The 22,024-nt window shown below is 44.3% G+C and overlaps 1 protein-coding gene across 2 annotated transcripts; it reads right to left on the minus strand.

Annotated features, from left to right (window-relative positions):
• Positions 1-279: 279 nt before the first annotated feature.
• arid4a (AT-rich interactive domain 4A) lies at positions 280-21,312 on the minus strand. Of its 2 annotated transcripts, none has more exons than XM_029687729.2 (24): positions 21,219-21,312; positions 20,206-20,253; positions 19,739-19,849; positions 18,462-18,527; positions 17,827-17,917; positions 17,527-17,606; positions 17,307-17,404; positions 16,849-16,999; positions 16,400-16,479; positions 16,125-16,201; positions 15,169-15,359; positions 12,207-12,279; positions 11,582-11,676; positions 11,091-11,188; positions 10,582-10,831; positions 10,051-10,298; positions 5,997-6,161; positions 4,816-5,084; positions 4,462-4,530; positions 2,801-4,141; positions 1,705-1,809; positions 1,377-1,568; positions 907-1,053; positions 280-650 (listed from the first exon to the last, which is right to left on the minus strand). In XM_029687729.2, the coding sequence occupies exons 2-24, from the start codon at positions 20,209-20,211 to the stop codon at positions 547-549; spliced, it is 4,107 nt and encodes a 1,368-aa protein (XP_029543589.2). In that variant the 5' UTR covers positions 20,212-20,253; positions 21,219-21,312; the 3' UTR covers positions 280-546. The 2 variants fall into 2 exon arrangements, with proteins under 2 accessions (XP_029543589.2, XP_029543590.2); XM_029687730.2 differs by having other exon boundaries at positions 16,849-16,981; positions 21,219-21,310.
• Between the last annotated feature and the right edge of the window lie 712 nt (positions 21,313-22,024).

The following is a 22,024-nucleotide window of genomic DNA, read 5'->3' on the forward strand; positions in this document are numbered from 1 at the left end:
CCGTTTGGGGAACCAGAGGAGGTTATATGTTTCTGTGGTTCTGACAGAGCGGGAGAAGAAAAGTGCCATGGTCTGTTCAAGGATGGAGAGTCTGACGGGGTTTGGCTAGGAGTATCTTGGGTTTGTAGATTCCTTTACATTCAACTCACATGGAATCCATTTCCTGACGACTGCGATAGGTGGACTAAAATGACTACGAGGCAGGACGTGAGAGTGGTGGACGGGATACGGTAGAAAGGATAAAGGGGTGAAAGGAGACTGAGGGGGGCAGTCGAGTGCTTCCTCCTATGTGTCAGTACGTGAGCGCTTCCTCCTATGTGTCAGTACGTGAGTGCGTCCCAAATGCCACCCCTATGCCATATATAGTAGACTACTTTTGATCAGGGTCTCTGGTCATTTGACATGGGCTTCTGGCCAAAAGATATTCCCTATATAGGGAATAGGGTGCCATTTCAGATGTACCCTGTGTCTCCAGGGAGGCAGCGGGATGCTGGGCTGGCAGGCAGAGATGGGCAAGGTGGTCGTCATGGGGGAGGAGGCGTGTCATCACCTACACTCGACAGCCACAGTGTTCTGAGTGGGAGAGGCAGAGGAGGGGCTCATCCCAGTGTCTGACGAGCCGGACGACGTTGACGCTGTGGTGTGGGACACTGGGAGGGAGAAGAGACCAGGTTAGACAGCTGTATCCGTCTTTCATACTCTACAAAGTATTGTAAGCAAAGAGACCATGGAAACAAAGCAAAACATTACAATGAAAGCTATAGACAATAGTAGGAGAGGGAGACTACGTTCGACAGCTGTATGTGTGTCAAAAACAGACTAAGGAAATATTCCAAGTAAAGCATTACAATACAAAGCTATTCAAGCAGTTTGCTCTGGAACATGACGGAGGAAAAGCCATCCTACCTTCTCTTTCCTTCTTCTTTAACCTCTTCCGCCTCCTGTCTATGGAGGCTACTTCAGACTTGAGTGACATGTAATACTTCCTTATATCCTGTAGTTTGTCTTGTAAGAAGGATATCCTCTCAGCACTTGTCATGCTGTCCAGTTCATCTGCTCAGAGACGCACAAAAGTTCTTATTGTAAAAGGTCAGAACAAATAAAAACACACACTTTGACCATTCAGCTTTCAAAACCATTTAATTTAGAACACTGAATACAATATTACATTATGAATATTCACAAAATTAAGGCTAAAATCCAAACTCCTAGGGCCAGTTTCCCAGACACAGATTAAGCCTAGCCATAATTGTTTTTTTTAGTCCACCACTAGGCTTAGTCTGTCTGGGAAACCGGCCCCTGTTGTTAGTCCTCATCCTCAACACCTGAGATCAGTGTGATAAGCTGATTAGGGATAAGTGGTTAGTTCAACTTACTGAGCTGGAAGGTCCACTTGTACGTGCGAGGAGAGGGGAAGGAGGACTGCTTGTCTTTGTGCTTATATTTCTCTAGCTCCTTACTGTTGGGAGAGACCAGCTTCTGGGTTCCTTTAGACATGGAGTGTTTCACTGGAGTCAGCTTACTAGAGGTGTCCATGACAGCCAGGTCCTCACTGTCACTGCTGTGCCCTGTGGTCACACACATTTTAAATACTTTATTTGAATCCACAAATCATATTACTGCCAAGAAGGATTCAAACATTGACACGTTTTTTGGGGGTGAGTTGACAACCTGCCATTAATGGAATTGAACAATGAAACTTACCTGCTCCGTTCTTATCAATTTTGGATGTTGTGCTTGGCCGTTTCTGGTTTCGCTTCTGCTTCTTTGCAGAAGAACTCATATGGCAGTCCATCAACCTTTTCTGACCTGATCGTGAAAGGGAGAATATTGAGAATTTTTATTTCAGAGGACCAAATCACTGTCCATTTCTCACAAAATGACAATTAACAGGTCTATCTTAAATGTTTTTTTTATTTTACAAATACCTAAACACAACAATGTTGTAACGTTAGGAGATATGCATACATCAAATTATTTGCCACAGATATAAAGGACGCCGCAAGTCTTCGTCTCCATGTTGGAAAAATGGCAGAGAAATGCAAGCGAGTTGTGACAGCAGCGAAACAGCCTGCTCTGCCCCAAGTCAGTACCGTACCAAGGCTACTGCGGCCTGGCTGTGCTTTGGAAGCATGCTGAAGTATGGACTGACTGCTGGGAGCATGTCTACAACTTCATCAGCAAGCTGTCAAACTATCATAACTACACGCCGTTTGTCAGTGCAGTGCCCAACAGCCATAGTTATCTAGCTAAAATTCCATCCCAGTGTCAGTGAAGCTAGCAAGCAGAAGACAAGTTATAACCTAAAATCAGCTGATTAAATCACTGGCGACCGATATAAATTGCACATTTCGTGCAGGAATAGATGTAATTATTATTATTTTTTACAACTTTCTCACTGTCTATCAGTATATGCGTCTGTCTGCCCCAGTTTCACAGCAAGTGAGTCATGGACAAGACAGGTCGAAGGACAACGCTCGCAAATTGATTTTTTGATATTGGTAAGAGGCAGTTTGGACGTTGAGTGCGCATTGTCTCAATGCTCATTGCAGACTTGAGTGGTCGCTATCAAACAACTGTAAGTGGCCACTCGATAAAAGGGCTTAGGAGTCAAGTGTTGGGTTTGAGATTCAGCCTATGACTGAGGTAGATAGAACTTCATTGTGACCATACGCAAAAGGACAATATTCTGCAATTATGAAAAAGATAAAAAATTAAGGCAATTTCAATGTTAAGAAAAATGTGCCCTTTGTCACATCCCTAAGATAGCCTATTATATGCCATTCTTTGTGTGACCCACCTCTGTCCTTGGTGTCCCTCTCCTGTAGTGACATGCTGGAGTTGCTTGAGCTGGTGCTAGCTTCAAAACAGTTTGAGTTGGCCGACTCGTTATCACCAAGCCCCTCCTGAGACTCCCCGGCTACACTGTCCACCTCGATGGGGACGTCGCTCTCACTCTTGGTGCTGTGAGACTCATCAGGGCTGGGGGCAGAGGTGGGGGAGAAGACCCGTGGAGGAGCAGCGCCCCCCGAGGACAGAGGAGGGTTGTTGTGGGTCTGGTGGGAGGAGGCATTGGACGGAGGGGGAGCATGGACCTTCCCTTGACTCATCATCATTAGGAGGTCTTCTGCTAAGGTCTTGTCCTTCTCATCCAGGTCGTCCAGATCCACCTCGTGACAGACCAGGGCCTCAGGGCCGATCTGGGGCATCACCTCCTCCTCGACCCCCGAGGCTAGCTGCTCCGACCTGGGTCGACCTCCTGCTCCACCTCCCTCTCCTAGCCCTTGACACTGCACCTCCGGAGTGAGGGCAGGCATCTCTGTTTTACCCTTTGCTGGCGTCAGGCGCTCCTCGCCTCTCTGTCCCCCCGCCTCCAGCCTCCACTCTGGCGAGTCAGCGGGCCGCCTGGCTGGCGAGTCAGCGGGCCGCCTGGCTGGCGACGCCATCTTGGTCGTCTCTTCCCTCCTGTCCAGACGCACCTTCTTGTCCGGCGTCCTCTGCTCAGTGGCTTTACGCTTGGCCACACCTCGCTCCTCCCTGCAGATCTCCTCCTCCGTGGCTGAGTCTGTGTCAGAGTCCATGGTGGGAAGGTCAGGGATGCTGGGAATGTGCTCAGCTGGAAGACAATGAAGGACCACCATGGGCTCATCCTGCCTGTTCAGGGTGCGCGGGCAGGGAGACGACTCGGTCTCAGTGTTGTTGGGAGTGGTGATGGTGGTTTTGGTGGGCGTTTCAGAGCCAGTGTCGTTGTTGGGGTTCCTCTCTGGCTCGCGAACGTTACTTCTACGTGCTGCTTTAGACCTGGGGGATTTCGGGGTAGGGGGGTCCTCCTCCTTAGTTCTGTCGGGTTCAGGAGTCATGGGGGGCACCTGGGGCTGCTCCTCAGCCTTCTCCGGCTCCCTCCTCTCAGGGAGCGTGTCCTCCTGCTGCTCCTTCTCCTGAGGGCTGCTGGGGGGCTGGTCCTGGGCTGCGACCTGGGCTGCAGCGGCGGCTGCTGCCTCTGCTCTTCCTCTCTCCACCCTCCGGTCCTCCTCCTCCTCCTGCTTACGGGCCGTGGCGGGGTCCGTCCTCTCCGCCCACGCAGGCTTCTTCTCAGGAGAATCCTCTGACTCACTGTCCTCTGACGAGTTCCCCGATTCTTCTACCAGAAGTAGAGAGGGGAGTCATCAAGGGTTAGCTTGCATCCATCAAAAGTCCAGGCTTCAACCCTTAAAATAACAATTACTTCCCAAACACCAAGGGTGTTCTGCAGTTTCCCCAGACAGATTAATTGTAGTCCTGGACTCAAAATTAATCTCCACTGAAAAGGGCTTCATAGTCCAGGACTAAGTTTAATCGGGTGTCTGGTAAAACCAGCCTCACATGGCCAGAAACGCCCTCTAATCATTCTTAGATGTGGACTATCATAGTTATCCTAATTAAACTAGTGACTATACTGCATCTAGAGGCATGTTGACCTACCATTGGAGGTAGAATCCCTGTCCGAGTCATACATCCCAGAGGTTGTTCTTGTGCGTCGGCGAGGGGTACCTGCTTACACAGACCGACAGACAAATCAAATCAATAGAGCTGTCATGATTCACTATTCTACATGACAGACAACGATATCAGTTCTATATAATAATACATTTCGGTCTGAACATTGTATAAGATTGCAGCCTGCTGAACGAGCCCCACGGTCTTACCCTCTCCATAATACTGATGATCGGTGCAGATTAAAGTGAGGAGGAGAAAAGGAAGCCAAGGTTCAAGATGCACCCATGCATGGTGTCATGTTACATGCTGGTACCTAAGTACAGGTGTCGGGTCTCTTACCCTCTCCGTTGGGCAGGGCTGATACATCAGATTTACTCTTGCTGCTGGAGCGCCCCTCACTGCTGGGGGTCTTGGAGACGCTGCGGTTGGCGCTGGCGGAGGTGGTTCTAAGAAGAGGGCGACCTCGCTTCAAGCCACACAGCTTCCCCTGCTTGTCATCCTCCTTCTCGCCTTCCTCTTTATTCTTCACTTTCTTTTTCTGTTTCTTTTTTGTTCCGCCCTTGTCGACAGGCCAGATTATCCGGTCTGCTTTGACCCACTCATCATACCTATAGAGGGGAACTTAAGCCATTAACCCTATAGCTAGACCCACTCATCATACCTAGAGGGGAAATTAAGCCATTAACCCTATAGCTAGACCCACTCATCATACCTAGAGGGGAAATTAAGCCATTAACCCTATAGCTAGACCCACTCATCATACCTAGAGGGGAAATTAAGCCATTAACCCTATAGCTAGACCCACTCATCATACCTAGAGGGGAAATTAAGCCATTAACCCTATAGCTAGACCCACTCATCATACCTAGAGGGGAAATTAAGCCATTAACCCTATAGCTAGACCCACTCATCATACCTAGAGGGGAAATTAAGCCATTAACCCTATAGCTAGACCCACTCATCATACCTAGAGGGAAATTAAGCCATTAACCCTATAGCTAGACCCACTCATCATACCTAGAGGGGAAATTAAGCCATTAACCCTATAGCTAGACCCACTCATCATTCCTAGAGGGGAAATTAAGCCATTAACCCTATAGCTAGACCCACTCATCATTCCTAGAGGGGAAATTAAGCCATTAACCCTATAGCTCTCAGATTATACACATATTTTTTTATTTTACCTTTATTTTACTAGGCAAGTCAGTTAAGAACAAATTCTTATTTTCAATGACGGCCTAGGAACAGTGGGTTAACTGCCTGTTCAGGGGCAGAACGACAGATTTGTACCTTGTCAGCTCGGAGGTTTGAACTTGCAACCTTCCGGTTACTAGTCCAACGCTCTAACCACATACAATAAACATACTAGCAAAATATTACATTGAAAGTCAGTCACTTCAAAAACAGATGAAGGTGGAAAAGTAATACTGAAAATACTGCCGTGATCAAGACAGTGAATCATAAAATCCCTATCAACTCTTTCAGGTGGGTGAAAATGGAGGTACGTGTCCGTGGGTTACCTGACGTTCCAGCCGTAGTAGTGAACTAGGTAGAGGACATCTCCTCCATCATCGTTCTCTGCCTTCTTGATGTTGGCCTCGTAGATCTTTTGGGTCTTCCCTCGACCGTACTTTACCTTCACCTTAGTCCCTGTTACGGAGTCTTCAGAGTCTTCGTCCTCACCCCTGTCCCCCCCCACACACACACACACACACACGGTTAAAGGCTGTCCCTGAGAGCCTTCAAATCTTACGGTGCACAGTCAAAAATAAAGCGATCTAACATCCAAAAGCAGGTTATTAAAACACTGCCAATACTGTGGTGTATTAACTAGGAACCAAACTGGGAGGGATTAAACTGAACTTTTGAAACTTTGTTGCAAAAGGTTTTCAGCTGCATAACATTCTGCTACAGTGTTCTACAACGTGCACTAATGAATGCACACCTACTTCAAAGTTTGTTCAACATAAATGGAGCAGCTGAGCTGACCTCTGTTCACAAAGATGCAAAAGCCCAGGGTTCTGATGGAAAGGAGTAGAACACATTGCTTTACCCTGATAGTGCAACTAAGTAGCTTGGCGTATGCAGAAATTGCGCCGCCATTTCCTGGTTGCTAAAACTTTTAGTTCACCTAATTTCAGTTTGTGACAAAATAAGCTAGTATAGTGTAGAGCAGGTATTCCCAAACTGGGGTATGTACACGCAATGCCATCGGGGGTACGCAAAATAAATATGTGATTCACATTTTAATTAAAATAAAATAAAAAAAAATTCCCCTTCACCTTTTCAAACAGTCAATTTATATTTTCCAATGGGGCTATACATTTGGGTGAGTTTTTTTCTCTCCCCCCCTTGCCTGTGTAGCCTCATTTCAATGCCAAAATCAAATTAAACCATCTAGTGTTAAACTAAACAACACAATATTAAATAAAGGTAGCCTAGTGAAATAATTAACATCCAATCACATTAACCTTTACTCTCTCATGGAAATTCCACTAATGTTCCGTATGTAGCTGCTGCTCATGTTGGTATCTGTACATATGGCGCAAAAGCCATGACAGGGGAGTGGTAACGCACGTGCAAGCAGCTGCTCCCGATGCCACTTGGGTACACTGCAGCATCCACCGAGAGGCTCTTGCTGCCAAGGGAATGCCTGACAGCTTGAAAGACGTTTTGGACGCTACAGTGAAAATGGTTAACTTTGTTAAAGCAAGGCCCCTGAACTCTCGTGTATTTTCTACACTATGCAATGATATGGGAAGCGACCATGTAACGCTTTTACAACATACAGAAGAAGTGTGCTGGTTATCAAGGGGCAAAGTATTGACACGTTTTTTATTTTTAAATTGAGAAACGAGCTTAAAGTTCTTTACTGACCATGATCTTCACTTGTCTGACCGCTTGCATGATGACGAGTTTCTCACACGACTGGCGTATCTGAGTGATGTTTATTCCCCTCACCCTGAATGATCTGAATCTAGGATTACAGGGACTCTCCAACTATAGTCAATGTGCGGAACAAAATTGAGGCTATGCTTTAAGAAGTTGGAGCTCTTCTCTGTCTGCATTAACAAGGACAACACACAGGTCTTTCCATCATTGTATGATTTGTGTGCAAATTAACTCAAGCTTACAGACAATGTCAAATGTGATATAGCGATGCACCCGAGTGATTTGGGGGCGCAATTACACAGTTACTTTCCCGAAACGGATGACACAAACTGGATTCGTTATCTCTTTCATGCCCTGCCTCCAGCCCACTTACTGATATCTGAACAAGAGAGCCTCATCAAAATTGCAACAAGCGGTTCTGTGAAAATTGTATTTAATCTGAAGCTACTGCCAGATTTCTGGATTGGGCTGCGCTCAGAGTACCCTGCCTTGGCAAATCGCACTGTGAAGACACTGATACCCTTGAAAACACGTACCTATGTGAGAGTGGATTCTCGGCCCTCGCGAGCATGAAAACTAAATACAGGCAGACTGTGTGGGAAATTATTTAAAAGACCCTCTCCAATACAACCAAACATTGCAGAGTTTGGTGTGCTTGAAAGGATGCACATTTCTCATTAACCTGTGGTGAGTTATTCACAATTTGATGAACAAATAAGGTTTAATATGTAAGATGGTTAAATAAATAGCAAAATGATTGATTATTATTATTTGTGCCCTGGTCCTATAAGAGCTATATGTCACTTCCCACGAGCCGGTTTGTGACACAAATTCCCTCATTCTTATGTTTAAATAATGTATTGTATAGTGTGTGTGGCAGGCTTTCAATGATGGCAAAAAAACAACATTTGGACTATAAAAAGTTTTGGAAACCACTGGTGTAGCGAATCATTGTACCATCTAAAACTGCTGTGAAATATATTTTGCATAACAGAAAAAATATTTTTTTTAGCTGTGATGCTGGTGTACAATACTGAAGACTTAAGTTGGCGCCCCCCTTGGGTTCGTGCCTGGGGGAGATCTTCATGGGCTATACTCTGCCTTGTCTCAGGATAGTAGGTTGATGGTTGAAGATATCCCTCTAGTGGTGTGGGGGCTGTGTATTTGGCAAAGTGGGTGGTGTTATATCCTGCCTGTTTGGCCCTGTCTGGGGTATTGTCGGACAGGGCCACAGTGTCTCCCGACCCCTCCTGTCTCAGCCTCCAGTATTTATGTTGCAACAGTTTGTGTCTCGGGGGGCTAGGGTCAGTCTGTTATATCTGGAGTATTTCTCCTGTCTTATCCGGTGTCCTGTGTCAATTTAAGTATGCTCACTCTCTCTCTCCCTGAGCCCTAGGACTATGCCTCAGGACTACCTGGCCTGATGATTCCTTGCGGTCCCCAGTCCACCTGGTCATGCTGCTGCTCCAGTTTCAACTGTTCTGCCTGGGGTTATGGAACCCTGATCTTGTCCCAGACCTGCTGTTTTGGACTCTCTCTCTACTGTACCTGCTGTCTCCAACTCTGAATGATTGGCTATGAAAAGCCACCTGACATTTGGTGCTGACCAGTTGCACCCTCTACAACCACTGTGATTATTATTATTTGACCCTGCTGGTCATCTATGAACATTTGAACATCTTGGCCATGTTCTGATATAATCTCCACCCGGCAGTCAGAAGACGACTGGCCACCCCTCAGAGCCTGGATCCTCTCTAGGTTTCCTCCTTGGTTCTGGCCTTTCTAGGGAGTTTTTCCTAGCCACCATGCTTCTACATCTGCATTGCTTGCAGTTTGGGATTTTAGGCTGGGTTTCTGTACAGCACTTTGAGATATCAGCTGATGTAAGAAGGGCATTATAAAAAAAAAAGAAAGATTGATGAACATGAAGCATAGAAATAACACACATAGAACAGGTCTACCGCTTCTTAGACTTGCTTTCAAGTAGAATGATAGAAATGTGAGTTATAGATCTGTGAAATTGGTCAGGTCCCCCAGAAAGTTACACATTGCCACTTTAAGGGTTTTCTACAGACCCCCTTTCCGTGATCTAACAATAGTCCTAAAAAAATACCCTTGAGCTCACTGTTGAGCCACCCAAACAAGGCCCTCAAACTCAGTGAAGAAGCTCTTCAGTCAGTACTACAAGCACTACTCCAATTTCACGATAGAAATGGGTCATATTCATTAGTTCACACAGTAGCAAACCGTTTTACAACAAAGATGTGAGTTTCTTATTGGAAAAGTTCAGATAATCCCTCCACATTTCGGTCAGTTTGCTTCCTAGTAAATATGACCATTAGCTCTGCACGTTACAGCAACAACAAAAAATCTGCAGCACTGCCATCCAATAGGAAACCAACCCTGAAACATGACATCACAAGACTTCAGCAAGTATGTGAAACCACACTGATTGTAATCACATTCCTCCTGTTTGTGTGTTACACAATTCATGACATTCTAGGTCAGTTCAATGGCCACATCCTGACAAGTACAAAATAGAGGAACATGAGAAGATGAACATTTGGCATCTAATAGACTTGATGCCCTGAGGTGACGTTTAATTATTACATCATCTTAAACATTCCATGAATTCTATCACCATTTATTTTACACTGATAGTTCATTAACATTCAACTGTACCTTTCTCCGACTCTCCTCTCGCTGTCTTCCTCATCCTCCAACTCGTCCTCAGACTCCTCCAGGCGTCGGCTGCGTCTGTTCCCCGGGGTGTCCCCTCCATCTGACCTGCTGCCGTCTCTCGGACCTCCAGTCTCCTCTCCGCTGGTCTCCCCCACACCACTCTGCTCCTCCTTCTCTTTGATCTTCTCCAGCTTTGAGGGCTCCTTCACCTCAGCTTTGACCGGGGTCACAGTGCACCGTCTCCTCCCCTGAGATAAAGAAGAAAGTAAAGTGATTAGTGTCTGTAGAGGAGGAACCCTAGGCTGTATTTCCTCTATTCCTCGCATCCTCCCTCCGGGGCTCCTTCTCAAAACGCATTGAAAGAAGATCCGAGGGAAGGAACAGTAGAAAGCCATCTCAATGAAAGAGAACCTACCCTGGTCACACTGACTGACCATGAAACTGAACAGGATTTCAATCTAACAGAGTCCAAAATTGAATTGTCTTCAGTGTCATGTTTTTTTTGTCGTAATTTGTACAACTCTTACTAACCCTGGGAGAAGAGACATCTTTGTCACTCTCGCTCCCCGACTCTGCCTCCTCCTGGGCAGGCTTGTCCTCCATGGCCGCAGCAGACTCAGTTTTGACGGATGGTGTTGGACCCTGGCACTCCTTCACCTCAGGGATTTGGGCGGCCTTCTCTTCTGTCTGGGACTGGGAAGCTAGCGGATCCTCGCTGTGGTGGATGGTCCTGAAGACTATGCAGGCTGAGCGACAGTACTCCTCGAAGCCATACAGGTACCTACACACAATGTATTAGCACTCCCTCAAGCACAGTAGACATCACACACAACACTTAGAAACAATCTTGGTGCATAAAAACAGAAATCAATCAAATCTATTTATAAAGACTTTTTTACAGCAACATATTTCACAAGTGCTTTACAGTAATCTGGCCTAAAATACCGTTTGAAGCACAGAAAATGACTCAACAGCTTCAAAAGAAAGAACCATCTGGTAAAGAGAATTTGTAAGTCTGAGTGAAGTGATCAAACACCTACTTTCTATAGGCAGTCTTCACATTGTAGGAGGCAGCAGAGTTTAGGACGGGAATGCCAAGGTCTATGTAGATTTGTTTCCACACAGATCCACTTTCAATCTGCATAAAAACACCATCACAATAACCATTCATGTAGGCTACTCTATTTCAAAAATATATTCAACAAATGAAAGAGGTACTGAGACAAAACGCTACCAACATCACTTGATCGAGCGAGTCCAAATTGTTAAGTCGTTTTTGCAGGTCTGTTTTCTTTGCCCTCATAGCGGCCGACGTGCAAAACACCAGCCAGACAGACACCCCTTGACCTTGACAGTCAACTAAAGAGCTACACGCTGCAATTTTGCTTACAGAGGTGCAGGAGAGGCAAGGCAAAGCTGGAGAGAACAGGTTGTTCACATTAGACGACGAGACCAGGCAGTCTGCCTGCCGCTGCAGTGAAGAGGACTCAGAAGAGGGAGGGAGAGCAAGCTGTAGAGATGATGCACTCACTTTGTCACAGCCCCCCTGGTGGTAGACTAGCCTGAAGAGCTTGAAGAGGTTCAGATCCTTGTAGCCGAGCACAGGAGGCTTGTTAATTGGCGTCCCTGAGGAAAGGATGAGAAGAGCAGAGTGACGTTACACAGAAGAAAAGTAGCCCATTTTAGGGCATTGAAAAAATCACAGGAGGATCCTTTTTATTTCATGGGTTGTCGTTGAATGAGTGATTAGAATGTATTGGGTTACAAAGACCTACAGAGAAATCAAATGAAAGTTGGGGAATTCAGAGCCAGGCCAGGTAGTGTGTGCGTGCAGTAAATTTGTGTGTGCAGTAAGTCATATGAAAGTTTGCCAATTATTTCCCATTCTCCCTGACGTGTGCACTTATTCACTCTCTCAAGGATGTAAAAGCACTGGATTGGTGTGGAGAGTGTCCACCATATTTCTTACATCAATCTAATGGTTTCAAACTCTTGTGGGTTAGTGAGTGAGAATGCACAATTCAGGGTTGCATCCCAAAATGGTACCCTATTCCCTATATAGTCCCTGGTCAAAAGTAGGGCACTATATAGGGAATAGGATGCAATTTGGGACGTAGACAGGCTGGAAGATAAATGGGACAGGGCTGAAGGCTCACCTCGATCCTCCATGAACTTATACAGCTGCTGCAGGAAGTGATCCCTCTCCTCTGGGTCCGCCTCATCCTCAGGCTGCAGGAAACATACACCTTGGTTATATAGGCAAATTAGACATGAACTGACAATTACTTATAATAGCCATTATCCTTCATTGAGTGTGCTGCTAATTTGACATGGTCTCGACAAAAACACACTTGAGTCAAAATATCAACGAAACTAACCTGGTAAAAAGGTTAAAAATATATATTTTTATGATAAAGACAAAAACCATTGTCAGAATCTCTACTGACTAGTCTAGCAGAGTACACAAGGTGACATGCAAGCAGCCAGTCTTGACATAACTAATACATTCCCGTAGCAGTAGCAATGCTACTAGAGCAGAGGAAGATTTCATGTATGCCAAGGCCAGTAGTCAGTCAGGTGCTGAGATTATTTTGAGCTCATTCTTCGCCTCTGAAGTCGTTGCACATTCTGTTATTTGTCAAGCAAAGTCACTTGGGCAAAACAACTTAGTGTGGGTTAAATTCAAGGACAGATTTAATGGTTAAATATATTTAACACTCACTCACTTAAATGGGTAATCCGATAGCCAAGAGAAACATGTCATCATAACTTCCGATGAATCATATTGTACGGTGTGTTACCTATTCACAGCATCCAGGACCATAGATATGGCTCCCTATGTACAGTCCCTTCATAAAGTATTCAGACCCCTGGACTCTCTCCACATTTTGTTACGTTACAGACTTCATCTTAAATGAAAAAAATATATATTCAAAAGTCCTAAGAAATCTACACACAATACCCCATAATTACAAAGCGAAAACAGGTTTTCTAAATTTTTGCAAAATCCAAGCCATGAGATCGAAGGAATTGTCCGTAGAGCACCAAGACAGGATTGTGTCAAGGCTCAGATCTAGGGAAGGGTACCAAAATATTTCTGCAGCATTGAAGGTTCCCGAAAACAGTGGCTTCCATCATTCATAAATGGAAGACGTTTAGAACCACCAAGACTCTTCCTATAGCTGGCCGCCCCTCCAAACTGAGCAATTGTGGGAGAAGAGCCTTGGTCGGGTATGTGACCAAGAACCCGATGGTCAATGACAGAGCTCCAGAGTTCCTCTGTGGAGATGGGAGAACCTTCCAGAAGGACAACCATCTCTGCAGCACTCCACCAATCAGGCCTTTATGTTAGAGTGGCCAGACAGAATCCACTCCTCAGCATAAGGCACATGGACAGTCCACTTGGAGTTTGCCAAAAGGCACCTAAGGAATCTGACCATGAGAAACAAGATTCTCTGGTCTGATGAAACCAACATTGAACTCTTTGGCCTGAATGCCAAGCGTCACATCTGGAGGTAACCTGGCACCGGTGAAGCATGGGGGTGGCAGCATGCTGTGGGGATGGTTTTCAGCGGCAGGATCTAGGAGACTTGTCAGGATAGAGGCAAAGATGAACGGAGCAAAGTACAAAGAGATCCTTGATGAAGTCCTGAGCACTCTGGAGCAGGTTATCAGACTGGGCCAAATGTTCACCTTCCAACAGGACAACGACCCTAATCACACAGCCAAGACAACGCAGGAGTGGTTTCAGGACAAGTCTCTGAATGTCCTAGAGTGGCCCAGCCAGAGCCCGGACTTGAACCCGATCAAACATCTCTGGAGAGACCTGAAAATAGCTGTGCAGCGACGCTCCCCATCCAACCTGACAGAGCTTAAGAGGATCTGCAGAGAATAATAGGAGAAACTGCCCAAATGCTACAAGCTTGGCACATCTGTGTCATACCCAAGAAGACTCGAGGCTGTAATCGCTGCCAAAGGTGTTTCAACAGAGTACTGAGTAAAGGGTCTGAATACTTATGTAAATGTGATATTTTAGTTTTTTTCATTTCTAAAAAACAGTTTTTGCTTTGTCCTTATGGGGTATCGTGTGTAGATTGATGAGGGGAAAAAAGTATAATCCATACAAAATGTGGAAAAAGTCGAGGTCTGAATACTTTCCTGAATGCACTGTACATATATTACTAAACAGATAGTCACAGTACACTGAAGTCTAAAATGGAGGAACTAGAAAGGAAAATCAACATGCCATTGTAATCTATATAGGCTGTGATATGTAATGTGTGAATTATACCTTGACTGACAAAGTGCCCCAGACACAAGCAAATACACAGTGAAGTGAACCAATTTCACTCATGAGAAGCAAAGCCTTTATGACAAGCAGCAGAGGTAGAAAGAACTCGAGTCAGGAGCCTCCACTGGCCCTCAGCCAATCCCCACAGTCCCTCTCTAAAACGATAGGAAGTAGCTGCCAGTTGCTATGGGAACAGTGTCTGAAACCACACGAATGGCCATTTGTCCCGAACTCTGGGAGCAGAAAGAACCATTGTTGTTCCGGAGGAAGGGGCTTTCCCACACACTGGGATTAAGTCCCAAATGGCACCCTATTCCCTATGGGCCCTGGTCAAAAGTAGTACACTAAGAGGGAATAGGGTGCCATTTGGGACACACCCAGGGTCTATTGGGAGTCTGGCTCAATCAAGGTGGCTCAGTAGCCACAAGATGTCAGAAAGGGAATGCAATGAATGCATGGTGCCAAGCCAACTTCATTCTCAGAGCAGGTGAGGTCACTACAATACACAGCTGGGTTTACATTACTGAGAGCCGGCCCTCAGATAAAGCTTATCACAACAAAATAACAATGCAGCAAAGAGAGGGATAAATTCCTTTCCCTCTCCATAAATTTGTAGCTATTCAAGCAGGTTGTAGTGGTCATTGTTAGTAGAGTATAACACAGATCAGTAAACAGTCAACACTGGATAAGCTACTGCCTTGTCAAAACGGATAGAAAAACTTCATTTATGAATATATAAAGGCTCTGGCCTAATCTGCATCTAAAAGGAAAGTGACTTACGTGTAGTCTTAAAATATCCCTCCAGACTAAAACAGAGTTCTTCTTACCTCATCATTGGCATCTTCCTTGTCCTCCTCCTCCTTCTCCTCCTCCTCCTCCTCCTCATCGTCGTCGTCACTCTCCTTTCCTTCTGTGTCCTCCTCGTCACTGCCGGAGGATTCTAAAATCTCACTCATGTCCATCTTCCAACTGTCAGGAACTACCTTGGTCTTGAGGAAATGCACTGCCCCATCCAACCCTGAGAGTAGCCAGAAAAAGGGTACTTTCACACATAGTTCAAATCAGACTTAGATTATGTTACATTGTTGTTGTTGTCGTCTGTCTCCCCCCCATCTGGTCCAGTCGGTTTCACATTGCTAAATGTCCAAACAAAACCACGAGTTCATGCAAGTCATTTGTTTCTTGAAGAAAATCAAGTTCAATCCGTCTACGATTACCAAGAAGCATAACTTGTCGCAAACTTCATATTACTTTCGCTTTGGTCTTCCAACAACATTCGGGAGGGAACAGCCACAATAGCCACTCTAACTGGGATGTGAATAGCCTATATCCCCGGTATAGCCTGGATGCGATCACAAAATGCACTGCTACTCACAGAATGTTTCAGAGATAAAGTAATGGTACTACATGCATTTTATCAAATGCACGCAGTCAAACAACCAATAATACTCCTTGGTTATTTTCCTGTTTGGTTCGGACTGCGTTCTCACCTGCAGCTTAACCACACCACGGTAAGAATGGAATCGGACTGAGACCACCTTTTTTGAGCAAACCACTGTGAGTTGTTTAGTGCGCATAGTGTTCACACCAGTCCAAACTAACTGAACTACGGGTGGGAAATGCGCCAGAGTTTGGAAAAACCACTCCGAACCAATTTGGTGAAAGACCCCTAAGTAAAGAGTTAGGCCTACAGATCAATTACATCTCAATTCAGTTGAACATAATACCATTCATTTTTTGAACTTACTGGAAGTGTTGAGCTCCCTAGGTGAGCCAGCCTTACCTTTCCTCGGTGAGAACTCAGCTTTAGAGATGCTGTCCATGTTCACTTCATGGATCTCCTTTCTTGCCACAGTGTGACTGAAAAACAACAAACATCTAAATGTGCATTCAGATTTAATTTTTTAAGTACCAATTCTGAGAAGACTTCAACAGCAATTTACATTATACATGTGTATTTACATTGCATGGCAGGGCAAACATATACCAAGACATGTTTGTAAATTAACTGGGAATTCTTAAACTGTATGATGTAAAAGTAGGATGCACAACGCTTACAATTTGGAGTCTGCAAATGATCTGACTAAACATTGGTCCTTCTTGACTGTCAAGTCATCATTGCAGCTGGGTGATATCACCTAGACAGAAACGATAAAGAACAGCTAGGAACAATCATACAACAAGGGCCAAAGGTCTAGGAGGGTTTTTGACCATTTTGCTTTCAGTTTCACAAGGAGTTGTTTTTCAGGTTGTTGTATGAACAGAACTAACATCTCCATGACACTTCTCAATTAGCAGGTAGGACAAGTGTAGCTGAATGTGAAAGATTGAAACTTCCCTGATCTGCATAACTCTAACTTGTCAATGGCTGCTAAGGTCAAGGGCCATTTAATTATACCATACATATTGAGAGCAAGAGAGAAAGTGAAAGAGAGCAGGACAAAAAGTGAACGAGAGCAGAGAAAGAAACAGCATGTGTAACTGGGGCTGTGCAGGTTGTGACTCACCAGGGCCAGGTACCAGGATGTCCGCTCTGTCCCAGTCTGAACACTGGCCACTTTACCCATCAGGTCATCGTTTAGCCTCCTCCTGTCCTCATTGTCATCTTCACTGGAAGACGACTCCTTGTCATCGTCCGCACTGAGGAGTTGAACAGGACTCCCCATCAGAACAGAATCGTTACAGGTCAGAAGCTATAATCCGTCTCCGTCAAAAGCTTCTACAGAGCTCTATAGAAGCTCAACGCTGTATCAATCACAAAGGCCTATATATCGTACTATGTTGTTGTATATAAATGACCATGTCTGAATGTATGCAGGCAGAGCATTTAAAGCAGCATGCTTGCTATAGATTAAAATCATACTGGTGAATGTAAGAGTTAGTGCTTGTTAAGTCATAAAACTGTATCTAAAGCAAAGAACGGTGTGGTTCCCTATAGCCAAAAGTAAAAGAATGGTCAACTTACTGAGCCTGAGATGACCTCCTCCCTCCGCGGTTTCCCTTCTTCCCGATGACGGGGGTGCCAAAGTGCTCTGGGTTGGTTAGGGGCAGTTGGTCCAATGTCTAGATGTGAAAGAGAGGTGAAAGGAGGGGGCTTAATCAATGTGTTAATGTGTAACATAACAGAGAGGCCAGCAAATCAAATGGCTAAGAAAAGAGTCAGGTCAGAATACTAGTCCCTTTACCTCGCTCTCAGCAAAATGTCTTTCTCCCTTCAGACACAGTGACGTCCTGCGGAGTGTCTTCTCATCCCCATCGTCAAACACTGGAACACATGAAAAACAGCGCCCCTTGCAAAAGTTAAAACTGCACCCCTTGCAAAAGTCACACCAAAATATGAGACTTCATAAAGACAAATAGTTATTAACCATTAGGCAAGTTGAGAGAAAAAGGGGGAAATGCAACCAACAAAGACATACAGCCACCCATTAATTAACTGAAGAGCAGGCATTGTATATTAGTTTGGGTGTTGTTGCTGTACTTGCCCACTGTGTACCAACTGGCGTCTGTGAGTTTGTTGATGGTTGCCTCACTGCAGATCCCCTCTGCACTCTTCACCTCCACTGTGGAGCCCACCTGCAAAAGGAAACAAAGGGATGAGACTGAGACACCTCATACATTCTGCTCTTTTACTCCCATTTCAACAAGAACTCAAAACGGCAAAAGTTAAGAGACTTCCCCTAAATAAAGAACAACGTGCCTGAGCAGAGTGAAAGCCTATCACATATGTTCAAACAATGAAAAGGGAACCACAGGGCTTCGAAAACATCAGAAAATAAAAACTGAGGCCATTTTGAACCGTCGGGGAACCATTGATGCTTACAATTGTTGAAAAACGGGTGATCAGTGTGCTTGGCCAGAGCATTAGTCACATGACCATTACAATTAGGCAATATACATAAGCTTTACGTCAACAATACCCAATATGTACCCAACTGTCCCTGTTCTATATACTACCGTCACAAGCACAGCACCATTGTTGTATCCGACAGATCAGATCTTAGAATTATATGATTAACAGATTATGTATTCTGAGAACCAAAAGGACACTGAGGGCCTAACTAATATTTTCCTTATCTTCTTGTGACAAGTTTGGTGGTGCCAGTTAGTTCCAACTTACCCTTAATGGTCCTTTCACTTGATCATCTTGAACAACTTGCGAGGTGGTGTCTCCTTTGACCATCACCTAGGTAGAGACAAAGAAATAGAATGAATGAGATAAGAAGTTCAGTCAAGGTGAAATAATTCAGTTGTGTAACAGACAAAACTCTTCCCTTCCTGACCTGTCCCCAAAGGACTTTAGATTAACTCATGTATTCAGGGGCTACACATGGCAGTGCTGGAGGACTACGATACAGTAGTAGGTTTGTGCTTATAACCAGGGAATGGTGCATTCACTTGCAAACTCACTGTTTCCTCACTGTTCACATCAGTTATTTATTTAACTAAGCAAGTCAGTTAAGAACAAATTCTTATTTCAAATGACGGCCTACGTTTAATGTGGAGAAAGTTCAATGGGGCTACCTACCATGCCCCATGAAACAATCAGTCAAGGGAACTCTGACCTCGTGACAATCATAAAGGAAGTGACAAAGGCGAATAATGGAGAAGAGGAGGTCAGGTCACAATGTTGCTACCTGGTGATTGGTGGGGATCATCTGGTCTTGAAACAATAACCATCATCAACTAGAAGCAGGTTCACCAGTTCACTAACTCCACATTTTCACAATGTGTTTTGAATACAAAACTTAAATTCCTAGTCCTATCCATAGCTCAAAAACATACAAAACAAGAGTTGGCTAATCGAATGTCCAAGCATGATCAATCCCCATTTAATGTACATTCATGTGTATTACCAAACGTTAAAGCCAACAGATTAGGTTAGTAATTGAATACAAACTACCTGCTGATTAACAGCAGAATATCCAAACATTCCAGTATTGCCTGTGTTTATTGTTGTGTTATGATTATGTCATGACTAAATTCACTTTTGAGTGTGTACCTGGTACTATGTAGGCTGTTACAGACTGCCTAATGCTTTATAAAACAAACTGAGGAAAACTGTTCATAGAACAAGTCTCTACTTGAAAGATGCCACTGGCAGACACGAGAGAAGGGGGGGTTCTTTTGCAGCAAAACTGTCACCCGAAACTGGACAATCAGTTTGTCTATATAAACAACATATTGTTATAATATGTGGACATCAACATTTGCTGACATAATGGACCATTCCACATACTACCTTGTTTGATTACAGTGTCATTGTCCCAAATGACACACTACCTATATAATGCACTACTTTCGACCACAACCCTATGGGTCCTGGTCAGAAGTAGTGCACTACAAAAGGTAATAGGCTGCCATTGGGGTGGAGCCATTGTTGTGTGGTGCTCTTACCTTAACCTTCACCATCCGTTTAACAGTCTTGATTTTTGCCTCACAGAAGGCACCTCTGTATTTGGCACTGACCTCCGTCCCCACGGTCAGATAGGCAGGCTCGTTTGCTGCCTGTGAGAAAAACAGATGCGCCATAACATGCATCATTGTACTTACTTCGGAACAAAACAGTTCGGCCACTATTAAATTAAATGTCCATGAAGCATGAACTTGTAACACCCATCATATGCCACATAAACATGAAGTTGCATTTTTCATCTAAATATCTTGTTCAGGAAGAGGTGGTGGTGATGCCTAGATTAAAACGTGGGAACATTTAAATGAATTGTGAAACATTATATGCCTGACATATTCAAGTTGACATGTTGTTGCCAACCATATACAGTTGACCCTGTATCTTTGCAAGCTAAGTGAAAGAGGCGTCGGCTTCACTCCTGTTTTCAACTGAGGTTAGCAAAGTGACTTACCTTCATCGTAGACTATTTGAGGGAGTCCAGCTCGATTGGTTTTGATTGCTGTAAAACAATATAGTAATAGCAGATTATCAAAGACTTGTCAGAATAGCTATAAACTGGAACAAATTAATAAATATACTAGCTAACAAACTAGCTAGCTACTTAACGCATTCTTTTCATGCTCGATGCAGCCGCCCCCTCCCTCCAGATGTACAAAATGTGTAGCTAGCTAGTTTTCACTGTATGCTGATAGTTAAAGTAGACCTCAAATAATTAGTCGAAATCTTTTTTTAAAAAGAGGACGTTGCACATAGACAAGAAGAATAATGCGTGTTTCTTCCCGCTTGCCTCGCAATCTGACTGTGTGTCACGTCGCCATCATAGCTCGCCGTGCTGCACCATGTCAGGCTGGTGGTTCATTCCAAACTGCTTGAAATAACGTTACAAAAAACATCTGTCTCTAAAATGTGTGCCACACAGTCATCTTAAACAAGGTTGTTTCAGTAAAACAGAATATATAAAACATATCAGCAGTCTTTGTGAAAATAAGGAAAGACAGAATATTTCCCTCAACTCGAGAGCTAAATTTAGCTACCTAGCTAACTTCACCATACTAAGGTTAGCTAGCTAAGAACAGTTTATCGATATGGCGATTTAAACCGCCTTGCTAGTCATTGAGTTTGTCAGCTAGGTAGTTCCGGCATAACATTTCAAACGGTGGTTCTCTTTCGGATAAACGAGAAGCAGGTAGTTCGCGACGATAAAACAAAAAGTATCAGGACAACAATTATTTATTTATTATACAGTTTCACAAAAGGCGCATACATTTCTTCACTGCAAAAACAAGCCGACTGGTCACTGCCATTCAATTCCTTACGGTCTAATCTTGCAAGACAAAAATAAAGAGACATTGAGCTAAGTGTCGTCCGTATTTAACAAAACGGGTGTCACCTTGATCTAAATAGCTTGAACTGTTTGTAATTCATTTGAGAGGAATATTAGCTAATATTTTTTTTTATACTTACTGCAACGACCCGACTGCTCACCACTTGCTAGAGTTGCAAAGCAATTACACGAAGAATAAACTTGATCCGAAGATGTGTTTCTCGAAATCAGATTGGCTGCCATGACAGTCGTGGTCAAATCGCAGAAATGTGATTGGTCAACACATGCTTCAAATGCTATAGGACATAACTAATCTGTATTGATGGTTGGTAGAGAGGAAATCGGCTCTTTGAGGGAAAAGTTGCCATTGGTCCTCATATACTTGGCTTTTTAATCCTCCAGAACACCCCACGATGGAAATATGATTGGCTTTTACCTATCTCTACCCAAGCCTTTCACTGGTTAGACATATTTTACAATGGACCGCCTATTTTCGACACTGGCTGGAAGCTTCCTTGTCACTCCTAAGGATGGAAATGGACTGTATGTGAAAACACGTGCCATTTCTACACACTCGTTGGATGGTGCTGGCCGTGACTCGTATTTGAACTAAGGAGTTAATAGCTATGTAGTAGTATGCTGGGGATAGAATGCGATACGAGTTAAATACACAAGATCGATTTGTTTGTGGTCGAGGACAATGGCGCCGTGTACATGTTTGTAGGACGTCAGCGGGCAAGTTGGTTTACGTAACCGGAAACATGTGCAGGTAAAAGCGGTCCTCGTTATCCGGCTTTTTTGGGAAGTCCCTAACCCCATTGAAGTTGACATTTTAAATGGTTAAGCTTATGGTAGAGTTTCTAAACATACTGTATTGTCTTTCGTTATGGATAAGGTTAGGGTATGGACGTCCCAACGATCCCGGATAGCACTGACCAGAAAAGCT

The sequence above is a fragment of the Oncorhynchus nerka genome, linkage group LG18 (assembly GCF_034236695.1).
Source record: "Oncorhynchus nerka isolate Pitt River linkage group LG18, Oner_Uvic_2.0, whole genome shotgun sequence".
Classification (NCBI taxonomy): Eukaryota; Metazoa; Chordata; class Actinopteri; order Salmoniformes; family Salmonidae; genus Oncorhynchus; species Oncorhynchus nerka.

Excerpts from the sequence above, each read along its gene's own strand:
- arid4a (XM_029687729.2), bottom strand. Across the intron at positions 5,085-5,996 it reads TACTACGGCTGGAACGTCAG|GTATGATGAGTGGGTCAAAG; the intron begins GTAACCCACGGA and ends TCCCCTCTATAG. Across the intron at positions 1,810-2,800 it reads GAGGGACACCAAGGACAGAG|GTCAGAAAAGGTTGATGGAC; the intron begins GTGGGTCACACA and ends TTTCACGATCAG.